The 13,725-nt window shown below is 36.2% G+C and overlaps 1 protein-coding gene across 3 annotated transcripts in view; it reads left to right on the forward strand.

The window, feature by feature from the left end:
• Positions 1 to 13,725, forward strand: part of LOC113675439 (cytoskeleton-associated protein 5) — a 34,339-nt gene that overhangs the window by 1,606 nt on the left and 19,008 nt on the right. For 2 of the 3 annotated variants that reach the window (XM_027192007.2, XM_089185122.1), the window contains exons 4-20: positions 500 to 579; positions 1,446 to 1,536; positions 2,124 to 2,204; positions 4,660 to 4,807; positions 7,973 to 8,070; positions 8,431 to 8,544; positions 9,014 to 9,208; positions 9,847 to 10,011; positions 10,243 to 10,371; positions 10,649 to 10,843; positions 11,354 to 11,479; positions 11,596 to 11,706; positions 12,068 to 12,160; positions 12,468 to 12,584; positions 12,691 to 12,762; positions 13,169 to 13,260; positions 13,557 to 13,614. In XM_027192007.2, coding sequence (XP_027047808.2) covers positions 500 to 579; positions 1,446 to 1,536; positions 2,124 to 2,204; positions 4,660 to 4,807; positions 7,973 to 8,070; positions 8,431 to 8,544; positions 9,014 to 9,208; positions 9,847 to 10,011; positions 10,243 to 10,371; positions 10,649 to 10,843; positions 11,354 to 11,479; positions 11,596 to 11,706; positions 12,068 to 12,160; positions 12,468 to 12,584; positions 12,691 to 12,762; positions 13,169 to 13,260; positions 13,557 to 13,614 — 1,965 coding nt within the window. Of the gene's footprint in view, positions 1 to 499; positions 580 to 1,445; positions 1,537 to 2,123; positions 2,205 to 3,456; positions 3,649 to 4,659; positions 4,808 to 7,972; positions 8,071 to 8,430; positions 8,545 to 9,013; positions 9,209 to 9,846; positions 10,012 to 10,242; positions 10,372 to 10,648; positions 10,844 to 11,353; positions 11,480 to 11,595; positions 11,707 to 12,067; positions 12,161 to 12,467; positions 12,585 to 12,690; positions 12,763 to 13,168; positions 13,261 to 13,556; positions 13,615 to 13,725 lie in introns of those variants that run through there. The other variant, XM_089185123.1, reaches the window with a different exon arrangement.

The following is a 13,725-nucleotide window of genomic DNA, read 5'->3' on the forward strand; positions in this document are numbered from 1 at the left end:
AATGACTTGGAGTATGTACACATTTCCTTAGTGAAGAGGTGGTTGATCAAAGGTAACCACCTACCCTTTCCCCAGGATTTTCTGAGGCTTCCTTGACCATTAACAGTTATCTATTTATACTCCTGAGTAGAGAAAGGGGGTGTAAGCGTAAAGTATCTTGCCTAAGAAGACAATACAGTGACCTAGTCAGGCCTTAAACTTGGACTTGTTGACTCAGAGTATTTAGAGTGCCAAGGGTTAGGTCACCACATCTCCTACTCCTTGACAGTTTGCTAGTATCCTCCACTCATGGGTGGAGAGAGATGCAATGTAAGGGTAAAATTTCTTGTTTACGAACACAACACAATCACCCAGTCAGGGCTCAGATACAGAGCTTGCAAAATTTTTGTCCAAAATTCCTAATTCTCAGTAGTAATGTTACTGATAAGGGTAATATGCAGTAAATTGATTGGCAGAATTTAGAGGGTATCATCTTCTCTTCATACCTATTCTATTTTAGGAGGAAGTTTTAAAGGGACTAGAAAACAAACAGCCAAAAATTGTTGCAGCTTGTACCGGTGTGTTACGTCAAGCAATAAGGTAAATGATAAGGTAAAAGTCCCGATGGAATGATATCTATCAGTACTTTTAACTCTTTAACTCCCATGAGTGACCAAGACAGAATTTCTCTCTACAATATCAAGACAATATCAAGCACACAAGTGATGAGAATAAAGAAAAATATTAATCAGGGGATTATAAGTTGATCCAATACTTAATTCTCCAAACTAACATTACAAGAACTGTATGGCAGACAGTGAGGACACTCACTAATGAGATCTTGGGAGTCAAAGGGTTAACCCTTTACATGTAACTCCCATGACTGACCAAGACAGAATTTCCCCTTACAATATCAATGCAACATCTAGCAGACAAGTGATGAAAATAACGAACAACATCAATTTTGGGATTATTAATTAATTTAAAACCAAATTCTCCAAACTAACATCATAAAACAAATGAATAAAGGGGATAAGTTTCTTAAGAAACTGTGGTGCTGCGTCAGTGGGAGGGTATAACAGGGTAATTTAGTATTATCAACAGAACTGATCACATAATGGTAGCCAATTACATTGTCGTTGTTGATAATACTAAATTACCCTATTAATGTCATAAAAATTGTATATCAGACAGTAAGGTTAATAATTAACCTATTAGTAATTATTACTAATAGGATTCTGGGAGCTAAAGGGCTATTAAGGAACAGGCCTTAGGTTTTTACCAAATTGTCAGTTGCCAAACTGAACATTGATAGGTCAAGATGCCACAAACTTCTGTTAGACCACTGATATGGTGGTTACTAAGGATTCAGGCTCAAAAGATATTTGGATGATCTTTTCTCAGTGTTAGAACATATTTGACAAAATTTGGAGCAGGCAATGATCATATTTTTTCTCTCTCAATAGTGAGTTTGGTGGTAAAGTCTTTAGTCTGAAACCTATTGTCAAAGTTTTGCCCAAACTGTTTGATCACAATGATAAAATGGTCAGAGAAGAGGTGAGTCAACTGTCTTTAGTCTCTTTCTGTCAGGATACAGTGTACTTCACTGATTACACTTCAACAGGGTTTAAAGTTCATTTTTACTTGTTTAGGGTCAAATCAGGTCCATAAAACAAACCCTTTCCCTGCAGATCAGTAAGCTTAACAGGAATGAACTCTCTGAAAAGCTGCTCTCAAAGTTTGATTTCTCAGAAAAACTTGTGGATCATTTTACATGTTGGTTTGTTTGTGCCCAAATATGAATTAATTTGTTCTTTTATTTGATTAGATGGCTGCATTGAGAATAGTTGTTTGAAAAGAGTACCAAATTACAAACGGGAAATATCAATGAATTTCAATATTTGCCATTTCATCTGCACTATATTCCAAAAACTACACATATGGCCTGCCATGACATCTAAGATTGTCACCATACAAAGGAAGCACTAGGGACAGGATATTAGTTTTCAGAATTGTTGCAGGTATTTCTGTGCATTTTTCTGCCAACCATCCTTGAAAAGAACTGTAGGTAGTGATTAAAGTGACTTCCATGTATCATAGTGTGACTATAATAATATTGTGCTTGCTATGGTTCATTTTTATAGGCTAAAACCCTCGCAATAGAAATATACAAGTGGATAAGAGACATACTTAAGCAGCAGTTACAGAATATCAAGCCTGTACAGGTTTGTAATATCTCTGATATTTACAGGTCATTATTTTTTTTTTGTCCAGGAAAAAAATGTATTTTGTCATTTTCTGTTAATGTTAGCTATGTAAAGTTGTATTTAGTTGGCTTTGGTGGGGTCCCTGCTTTCTTTTTATCAAGCACAAGAACTTTTGTCTGTTCTAGAAAAATTTCCAATCATGTTTAGCCTAGTAATTATTTAAGGGAATTTGTATGCATATTCAATGGTTTCAAGAGAATTTGATAGGTAATTTTGAATAGCAGGCAGGTTTTGAAGTTCTAGAGGATCTTCTCCTCACAGTGAAGAGTGGGCTCCCTTTAGAAAGTTTCAAAGGTCTAAATTCTTGCAGTTGCATTTTCAAAGATACATTTTTTTCCATTTGACAGTAGCTTAGGACAGCACCAAGTAGTATAAATGAGAACAGGATGACATTCATGTTTGACAGACTTGCGGCATATTCTCACCCAAACAACAAAATGAATTGGCAATTCAAAGATAGCCATTAAAGTCAGTGTCATTATGATTTTGATGATACATTTTTTTAATAAAAATTTTGCGTGCCTGAAGTGGATGATTTCTATGTTCACGATGAGATATTTTTCACTCATCAGTTGTCAAGGTGACAATATTTTGTGACTGTTACAGTTAAATGTTTTCATGGCAAATTTAATGATAAACCATTCTACTTTGAACTGTGAACTTTGATTTTCTTAAAATGAAGAAGAAATGAAAAACTATTTACTGCAGCAACAAATGAAATAAAATGTTCCGTGTTCAAACCGCAAAATTGGAATTAAAAGTTTTTTTCCCACTGTAGCCTTATATTTTACTAAGATGGCTATTATGGTGTTTAAAATAATTAGGACCAGAATATTTTTTTATCTTTTAACACCATATTTTCATGTTAAAATATGAATTTTTTGCTGACTCAATATAAGGCTTTAATTAATAATTAAGTGACTAAGGAAAATATGATATCTTGTGTAAACCAACCACAGATTTCACATCCAGCTGTTAATTATTAATTAATGCTTATTCCCAATTTTTATAGAATGGGATTATTCCTTCTTTCAGGGAGTAGTATTATAATGTTATTACAGTTTTTTACTTCATTTGGATTTAGAACAGATCAGTGGATCTTAGAGTTAGAAGCACTCCACGAATGCAATTTGCTCAAGGCCAAAACATCTACTAAAGGGTTTTTTGGGATTTGAAATTCTTTTGTGAATGAATTTTACTTAATCAGGTTTTCAAGGCGTAATAGATGGAGGTCATCATTGCCAATGTGCTTTTAAAGGCCTTTGTAAAAGGAAAACAAAACAAATGTTGTAACACTAAGAAAAAGAAGACTGGTATTTCAGTTACAGCCAGTTTCTTGTGCCTTGAAAATCGCCATAATGACCCAGGTACTCCTGTGGAAAGGCTTTCACTACACACAACGGTAATATTTGATGATTAAGACTCAGCATTTGAACTCAATTGTTCTAAAAAGATTAGTCTTGATGTCTTCATTTGGAATTTAAAGTACAGTGTTGAATTATACTTTTTTGACCACTGTGTAAGGTGTGAGCTCATATATTGCTGCTTATAATTCCAGTCTGTTTAGCTTGTGGTGTAAAATGAAATAGAAGTAAAAAAGTTTCAAATTTTTTTCTAATAATTTTTGTTTATTTAAAGATTGTTTTACTGTATGACGTACATATGTGTAAGATATTTGATGGAACATGGTGTTCTTTTAGTTAGCATGGTGGTTTTAGATTGTTTAGTGTGGTTTCAAGGCCTTGAGGGAGTGATTGTGTTGTGTTCTTGTGTTAGACACTGTGCTCTTGCGGTACTTCACTCTGAGTAAGAGTGTGACATGTACATGTAATCAGTATGGATGGATTGGAAATCTGAAAAATGCTGCAAGGTTATCTTTTGCAGTCTAGCATTTTAACCAATGGGAATATGTAGTTAAACGAGAAGTTGCTTCATGAGGAGTGAGAGAAGCTCTGGCATTGGGCAGTCAAGTGTGTATGACTATTAGACAGTATATGTTTATAAAGAGCAAAGGAAAATTAACATCAAACTAAGTTCAGTGTGCAAATGTTCAGTGGAGGTTCAGTGATCTATTGGTAGTAGGTGAAGAGGTTCAAACAAGACTACTTGCTGGGATTAATGTTTTGCATTCATGGTTCCTTCTTGATGTGATCTGCTTAGTTTATCCTATGGGACAGTCCTACTTTGGCACTTTGTATGTAGACTGGGTTTGTCAGTTTGGTTTTTCAATAACCCACTTTAGTAATGCTATGAGTGAGCACTGCACTTATCTTATGTTAATAAATGATGGTTGAAAAATGCTTATGCCAAACTTTTTAAGAAAGAGATTCACGTTTTTAAAATGAAAAAATTGTAACTTTCTGGGACAAACGACTGTTTAACATGGCTTTCTGTGCCTTTAATGTCCTTCTAGCTGAAAGAGCTTGAGGAAGAATGGGGAAAGCTTCCACCAACCCCCCCTGCTCCCACCAGATTTACACGAAGTCAGCAGCAGAAGATGGCAGAACAAGCTCCTGTTGCTCAAGTTGCTCCTGATGGGGATGTATCAGCCACAGATGGAGGTTCAGTCTTTTTTTTTTTTCTTGTAGTAAAAGAATTTGAGCTGAAATGTTAATGTGGCAGGTTGTTGTTATAATAATAATAATTAACAACTGCATCGCTAAGTGGAGTTTGAGTGCCTCAGACATCCAGGAGCTTTCACCATTGGCAGCCAGCTCCTAGATGAAGACTGCTCTCCCATGGCTGGTAAATCCTGGCAACCCAGCCATGAGCCGCCACACAGGAAAGGGAAACAGGCACCGGTGACACTGAAAAAACATTGGAAATAATTTGATTCAGGAAAGAAATTTTAAGCAAAGCAAATCAGAATGAAATATTCTCCATTAGGGAATTGAAAATAACCTGAAACACTCAAAAGGACTCCGTTCATGCTATACTACTCATGTGATGCCACATGCAATTTTTTTAGTACTCTATTGTAATTAATATTTGTTCTTTTTGACAGAAGTATTTTTGTCACGGTTATTATTCATACCTTTAAGAAATTCTCAATAATGTTTCAAGTACTTTTTAATCCATGTTTCTCTTCCAAAATCAAAGTAGTATTTTTGAGTGAGATTCTGTACATTAAGTCATCAATAATGGCATAAAGTGGCATTGCTAATTGAGCTGTCAACCTGTATTTAGCAGTCCCCATGAGTGACTGCTTAATACAGGTTTAACTGTAGTTCATGTGCAATGTTTCAGTCCTTTCACTATTGGGATCTGAAAGTTAACTTACGTCACTGGTGACCACACTTTTTGCAAGAATTGGAATCATGTCAGGACTGTGTCCTTGATATAACAATCCTCTTACTTTTCATTAATCACCTGTCTGAAAGTGTCAGTTGTAAGTTGTAAGGAGAATGTCACAAATGATCACTCTCAGCAGTGGAAGGGTTTACAGTTGAGGAGCATATTTTAAAAATAGGCCTTAAAGGACACTTTGTAGCACCCCCACTACACATAAGGTTTAACACTGGATTATGATAGGCTGATACTCAGAGATCCTGGCTATGTAAGTCATTTAGTCACAAATGGTGAGGTAGTGACTTGCTATGCTATGGTTTTTAAGGGGTTGGTTGGGGTTGCTTTGGGAAGTATCAATATGAAAAGGTTCAGGAAGGTTTTTGAGCAGTATCTCTAGAACTTCTGACCAAATATTATATATTTGTGGGAAAAAGGGAAGGGAGTAACTTTTGCATTTGCTTAACATGGGACAATTATAGTCAGTTAAACAATTAGCATGATAATGGTTGCCAACTTCTGGTATGGGAGCTGTTATTAGAGCTCATTGACTCCCTAATTGACTGGCAAATGCCATCTGGAGCTCTTATCTGAGGTCAAATGTCTGGTAATTGGGAGCTGGTATTAAAGCTCATTGACTCCCCAATTGACCAACAAACTTCTGGTGATTGGAAGCTCTTATTAGAGCTCATTGACTCCCCAATTGACCAGCAAACTTCTGGTGATTGGAAGCTCTTACTAGAGCTCATTGACTCCCCAACTGACCTACAAACCTCTGGTAATTGGGAGCTCTTATTAGAGCTCATTGACTCCCCAATTGACTGAGAAACATCTTGTGATTGAGAGCTCTCATTAGAGTTCATTGACTCCCCTATTGACCAACAAAGTTTTTGCAATTGGGAGCTCTTATCAGAGTTCATTGACTCTCCACTTGACTGAAAAACCTCTGGTGATTGGGAGCTCTTACTAGAGCTCACTGACTCCCCAATTGACCAACAAATGACTAGTGATTGGTAGCTCTTTTTGAAACTAATTGACTCCCTAGTTGACCAAAAAACTTCTGGAGATGGGAAGCTCTTCTTAGTGCTCATTGACTCTCTACATGACCTACAAACTGATGTTTGGGAGCTTCTATAAGAGCTCAGTGACTCCCCAATTGACCAACAAAACTCTGGTAATTGGGAGCTTTTATTAGAGCTCAGTGACTCCCCAATTGGCCAACAAACCTCTGGTAATTGGGAGCTCTTATTAGAGCTCATTGACTCCCTAATTGATCAACAAACCCTTAGCTATTGGAATCTCTTATCAGAGCTCATTTACTCCTCAATTAACTACTGAATTTCTTTTGCCTTTGATGTAAAGCAAGATCAAGGATAAAGTATTTTTGAGTTAACAACATCTGCCATTAATTCCTTTTAGCATTTTTAACTCTATTTCATAAAATCATTTCCTTGTTGGTTTCTTTAGCAACCACTGTCATGATAAACAGTTAAACGATCAATGGAAATTATCCTACATTAAGTAACTGTCAAAGTTACATCATTACTCCAAATTTTATTTTATTTGAATAAAGGGGTAAGTGTCTAAAGAAACTGTGGTGCTGCATCGGTGGGAGAGTATAGCAGGTAATTTAGTGTTAACAACTGGGTTGAAAACGCAAATTAGCCACCGTAAAGGGTAAAAAAGCTAAACCCTTACCCCTTACCCTTTACAGTGGCTAATTTACGTTTTCAACCCAGTTGTTAACACTAAATTACCTGCTTTATTTTATTTGGTTGGGCAGTTCCAGATGTTATGCTGAAAAGTTCCAGAAGACATAAGTATTGCTGCTTCCAAAAGCACTTCACTGCCCCTAATAGCAAGTCACTGACCCCACAATTTGTGGCCTCAACTAAGGTAGCAATGATCCCTGGGGCCAGGCCATCATAATCTGATGTCAAACCTTTAGTGTAGTGGGGGTGCTACAATGTTGGCTTTTTCTGGCCTCTTCTCTCTTATAAGGGGAAGTTATGACTTGATTTTAGTTGCACTGTTCTCTGCATGAAAATGTCATGGATCAAGCCTTGCTTAGGTCATTGTTCTTGGAGAAAATGCTTTCCTTTTGCAGTGTGTCTTTCCGATCAGGACTAAAAATGAAGCAAATTGTTGAAATAACCTGCTGAAATGTTAAGGGTGGTAGGGGTGGGGGGAATTGATCAAGTGGTGATACTCCTATTTGCAACATGATATGGAAATGGTGAGGAGATGTAGAGGTAATGGCCACTCGTGTCACTTCAAGAGTAGTTTAGTTTCAGTTTTAAGAGTCAGGCTATAATCAATTGAACTTTACATTGAATAGTCTGAGTCTATGTTTGTGTTTGTTTTTTCTGGGCTTTAGTACAGTCATGTAGATTTCCAACGGTATTTATATGTTTTTTTTTTTGTCCTTTTGTCTTTTGCAGGAGTGGCTGTTCCAGAACAGGAAGCAATCGATCCATATGACCTCATTGAAGCTGTTGAGATTCTTTCCAAACTCCCCAAAGATTTTTATGAAAATTTGGTTTGTATTCATGATTCTGATGACTATTAACATCAAAGTACCATAAAAAAATATAAAAGAGAATCAATTATTACTGTATTGTCAAACGATGTTTAAGTTTTACTGCCTCCCTTGAGTAAGCTAGGTGTCATTTGATCCATTTTTCTTCAGAAATTGTTGTATGAGCACCACTGAAAACTTCAGTCAAATATAGATAAGCAAGGTTTGGGATCTAATCATGAGAAAATATGAAATTCCTGGACCTGAATTGATATAAAGGATGGCGGAATTCAAGAATTAAACTCTGTAAGGTGTATTTATGACATTTGTTGAACATAAGATAAACAAGATAATGAAATACAATACAAATGAAATACATAGGAGAACAAGAAATGGCAGGCAAGGAAGGAAGCATTGGAGGCCCTTGAAAAACTTGTGTCAAATCCTAAACTGGAAGGAGGACAATATGGAGAATTGTTAGGATCCTTGAAGAAGGTAAGCTTGTACCAAGGACTGGTGTATTCTCCAATACCCAAGAGTTTATGTTTGGCAAGGACAAAAACAAGATTTCAAGGTCTAAAGAAACACTAGGGAAACTTTATTTCTGTTTCCTTGGCCAGTTTTAAGTATACTCTTAACTGCCTCTTGTATGCTTTAACTGCCATTGGTGATCATGTAGTAAATTTGATTTGATTTACAACTTTTAAAATGGTTAAGTAAGCAGGTAATAAGAAATGAGCCATGTTTTCTTGACTGAATACTGAAAATTCAGGACTGTGTGGTAAGCAAAAATACTAATTTTTGAAGTTAAGGGCTAACACATTTGATATTAGTGTTAAAAAAGAAGAAGAAGGCCTAGGAAACTAAGAATTAATTTTAATTCTTTGGGAATCACATTTGTCATAAACTATTAAGAACTGATATGTTCTCGCTAGTTTCAAGAATTTTGTTATTTCTTTCACAGATTATTTCTAAAGATGCCAATGTTATAGTTGTAATCCTGGCTGCCAAATGCATTGGTCTGTTAGCAACAGGGCTGCGCAAGAAATTTAGCCAATATTCATCCATGATAACTACCCCTATCTTGGAAAAATTCAAAGAAAAGAAAGCAAATGTTGTGGCTGCTTTGAGAGAAGCTATTGATGCTGTTTTCCTTACTGTAAGATGAATGAAGTTCATTTTTTGCTTAACATGAATGTTCTAATTAGTTACACATGGACTTTTGTTATATTGTGATCAAGAACTTGGGATTGAGGACTGACACTGATTTACCTGCAGCAAGCTGGGTTGTCTTTAGAAACCAGCAGGCAAATAAAACCCACTGGCTGTCAGACCATTCTATGCTGGTTACTTAGTGAATTTTGATCAAAGACAAACTAAGTATTTTTCAATTGATTCTAACATCAGTGTTTGGCTAAACAAAGTTACTCAAAGAATGCTGGAAATCACATTTCACATAGTTTCAAATTTCAATTTTCTCTAAGGAAGCATGCCTCCAAACCCCCTAGAAGGGTATGCTGCTAAGCAGTAATACAGCAAGCTTGCAATACAAACATAATTTAATTCAGCTGTCCACAGTTCAGATCATAGGTCTGTTACATGTTGTAATGACAACCTTGAGTGGTAAATGCTGTACTGCCTAAGAACAAATGAAAAATTGAGGCACTGTGCAAGGTTTAAACGGAGTAAGTGTAAAGGATGTCAAGTTAATTTTCCAGCAAATTTATCTGCTTGATGTTAAAGTACTGACACCCAACCTCTTTGAAGTAACATAGCTTTTTTTTCCATCTTCATCAGACTACTTTTTCTGCAATGCAAGAAGACATTCTAGCCACTTTAGAAAATAAGAACCCTTCTGTGAAAGAAGAAACTGTTCGATTTCTGGTCCGAAGCTTTAGCAAGAGCACACCAGCTGCAATGCCAAAGACTTTCTTGAAGCCTGTTTGCAGCAGTCTCCTTAAGGTACAAACTTGTCTTTTCAAGGCTGACACTTCTGATGACAAGTTGCTTTCTTGTGTGACACATAGTAGGGACAACTCCGGGAACAATCAGCTTTTGCAAATTGTTGTGAATATTGTTCTAACTGCAACTGAGTTAAGTCTTTTGAATAAAATTACATCAGAATTTTGTTGCTGCTGTTACTGGCATGAGTTCAATGGTAGGTCACTCACATAATTATTTTTTATGTTATAGAGGATGGATGATACTGTTGCTCCAGTAAGAGATGCCACTGCTGAAGCTCTTGGTACATTACTGAAGGTTATGGGGGAAAGGCCTTTAAATCCATACATTGAGCAGCTTGATAAAATCAAAATGGATAAGGTAATCTGTTAGTTTTTATTCAGTTAATCTGGTTTCCATGGTGTGAAGTTACAAGGAGTATTGATACTCCTCCCTGGCTGGGATGCTAGGCCAACACAAGGTAATCCCTTCATGTAACTTCCCTGATAAATTCGCTGGTACCCATTTTTACACTTGGCCTTGTGAGAGTAAAGTGGCTTGTAAGAAGACTGAAGCTTCAATCTGTAAATGCATCTTTTCACTTTTGCATAGTGCAAGTCCTTTTCATAGTGTTTAACATCCAGTGTTGTCTTTAAAGGTAAAAGAATGTGCTGAAAAGGCTGAAGTTAGTGCAGTTCCTATGAGTGCAGCAAGCAAACCAGCATCTGCAGGAACAACCAGCACAGATGGCACAAAAAAAGAGGCAGCACCAGCCAAGAAACCAGCATCAAAGCCATCCAAGCCTGGAGGCAAAGCAGCTGATTCAGCAAAACCTTCATCGGCCAGTTCTGGAGTGAGTATTGTTTAATTTTGTAGATCATTGAGTAATTAACATACTGTGCAGAAGAACCTTGATAACTCAAACTTAGCTTATTCAAACTTTTTTTAACATGAACTACGAGGAATTTCTCTTGAAGAACAATTGTAGATTGATTTACCACAAGCTTACCTAACCCTGGGTCATCTCAAACTGTTTACTGTTTTTCTTGAAAGTTAAAATCAGTGAGGTTCTCTTGTACAATGCCTCTTTTTTATTTTCTTGGTTTACTGCAGAGATGACACAGATACCTGCAACAAGGATGAACCCTAACAAAATTGAAGATTTTTCCATTTCAGTTTCGTTTTTGTTTAGTTTTGTTTTGTTTCCTTTCTGTATCTTCTCTACAATTATTTCCCATCCACTTTGGCCTTTTATGCCTGTTGGCACTAAATGGATTGAGCAATAGTCTCCCATTGAAGGACCTTCTTTAAAGCAGTGGCGTCTGTTTTACCCTTCTAATTGCTCAATACAACTGTGTTTTAGCCCTCAAAGAAGAAGCCATCAACATCTACAGCCTCATCTGCTGGAGGAAAGGCAGTAAAAGGGGGAAAAAACAAAGGATCTACAGCTGCAAATGACAGTGCAGAACCAACTGAACCAGAGATGTCGGTAAGACATGCATGTGGATATTATCTTGAATAACTGAAGATAGGTGAAGCTATTTCTTTGCTAATAATTCCAAATATGTTATACATTAATTATTACTTTAAAATGTTTTGATACAGCCAGAAGAAGTAGATGCCAAAGCAGCAGAGTTGATCTCTGAAGCTGTGTTAAATCAACTTGTTCATGCCAACTGGAAGGAAAGACTTGCTGGTATTGAAGCGTTAACTGAGGTATGATTTTTTATTTGTGTTTTGCACTCACTGTAGGAAATAGCATATTTACCCACCAGGCAAAAAAGTCTGTATTGTCTTGATGGAAAATTTGCAAGGAATATTCAGTAATTTCACCAATCTTGTTTTAACTTAAAGTACTTTTTGTCCTGAGTGCCTTTGGCTTTTAAAGAATGATGGTTCAGCTGGTTGAGTTGATCTAAGCAAGTATGTTTTAATGTTTTCAGTCAGTTGCAGTACTGAAGGTAATCTGTTAACAACTTCATTTGCGACTCTCTATGATCAGAACCCAATTACATGAGTTTCATTAGTACATATTTTGATGTTTTAGATAGTATTTTTTGTTGTCTTGTTATTGTAGCTTATCAAAGGTATGGATCCCAAAAAAACTTCATCTCAAGTCCTGATCAGAGTTCTTGCCAAAAAACCTGGCTGGAAAGATACAAACTTCCAGGTACAAAGTTAATTGTGATATTAAAGCTGACAGTCATGACACTTAGAGGGCATGAAATGAATTATTCAGAGTGCATTAACCCTTTACACCTAACATCAATATGCATATTCTCAATGCTGTTCCTATGCATTTCCTAAGGTGCTTATAAGGAGAATTTGTTCAACAATCAAGAGCTTATTTAGTTGGTGATAATTTTCTTTATTCTATTAACTTTTAGGTTTAATCTAAGGGTGATACTTTAAAGAAAAATTAGATGCTAGTAACTCTCAGCAGAAATAGACACTCATTAGTATTTGTGAATTCACAGGTGCTGAAAGCTAAGTTTGCTCTGTGTCAGTACGTAGCGCAGAACATCAAGTCATTCTCTAAGCGCAGTGCTTTCTATGCTCTTGATGGGCTCGTTGACAAGATTGGAGATATAAAGGTACTTTTAGTTGTCCTATATTAAGGTAGATTTAAATCTTTTGTCCTGTCTTTTAATGTTGTCATTTTATTTACTCACAGTTTTTCAAATGTGTTCATTTCATTAGTTGAAAGAGGCAAGCAAAGAAACCCTCACTACATTTGCTGAAGTGATATCACTAAATTACATCAGTTTGAAGGTGAGTCACAACTCATACCTCACTTCATTCTTGGTGATTTCAAGACATATTTCCTTAAGCAAATTTTTGAAAGCTTTCTCTTGATTATTCAATTTGAAATTTTCATAAATTTCAGAGGATACACTTGTTGTTGTTATAACTTCTTTTGTCAAAAGAATTGTATTACCTCGGCCATACTTAACAGAAAAGTCCAAAATCATAAAGACCTCATAGTTGTAAGATTACAAGGTTACTTAGAAAAGGTGTTATCACCATTGCTACATTCAATCACTACACTTTTATCTACCCTTACAGTCTCCGAGTTTCTTTTTTATACAATGTACTCCAGTTACAATGTGCAGTTAGTCATTACTTAATCACCCATATTTGAATCTAACCCTTTGTTGTACTCATGTTTTGATAACAGGTCTCCAAGCATGCTGGCTCTCAGAAGAATCCTAAAGTTCTTGCAGAGTCTCTTAACTGGCTCTCAGATGCAGTAAAAGGATTTGGGTTCAAGTAAGTGGCACAGGATTAGCTGGATAATTTTTTTAAAAGTCAATTTATGAAGTGGAACCTATTCAAAAAATTAGTAGTCACCTTGACTTAGAACTCATGCATGTTCTTGCCAAATTTGGAAAACATTTTTTTTTCCTATCACACTAGAAGTGCCTAATTGTTTAGTCAGAGCCTCTTGTTTAGTTGGGCCTTGGACGAAAAAATTAGAGGGTCATGCAAAGTGTTGGTACTAACATTTTTTATTTGCAAAATATGAATTTCAATATATCTAAAACATGTAATTCTTATTTTCAAAGAATTGACCTCAAGCCTCATATTGCCTATGTCAAGGAAGCATTGGCTAATACCAATCCTGTAAGTAAAGTCAAGCTCTTTTGTTATTGTTATTAGAGACAGTTGTTTGGTTGTTTTGTTGATCTGTCAGTCAGTGAGGTGGTGAGTGAATGAGTCAGTCAGTTTGACCGA

The sequence above is a fragment of the Pocillopora damicornis genome, chromosome 10 (assembly GCF_964200805.1).
Source record: "Pocillopora damicornis chromosome 10, jaPocDami1.2, whole genome shotgun sequence".
Taxonomy (NCBI): Eukaryota; Metazoa; Cnidaria; class Anthozoa; order Scleractinia; family Pocilloporidae; genus Pocillopora; species Pocillopora damicornis.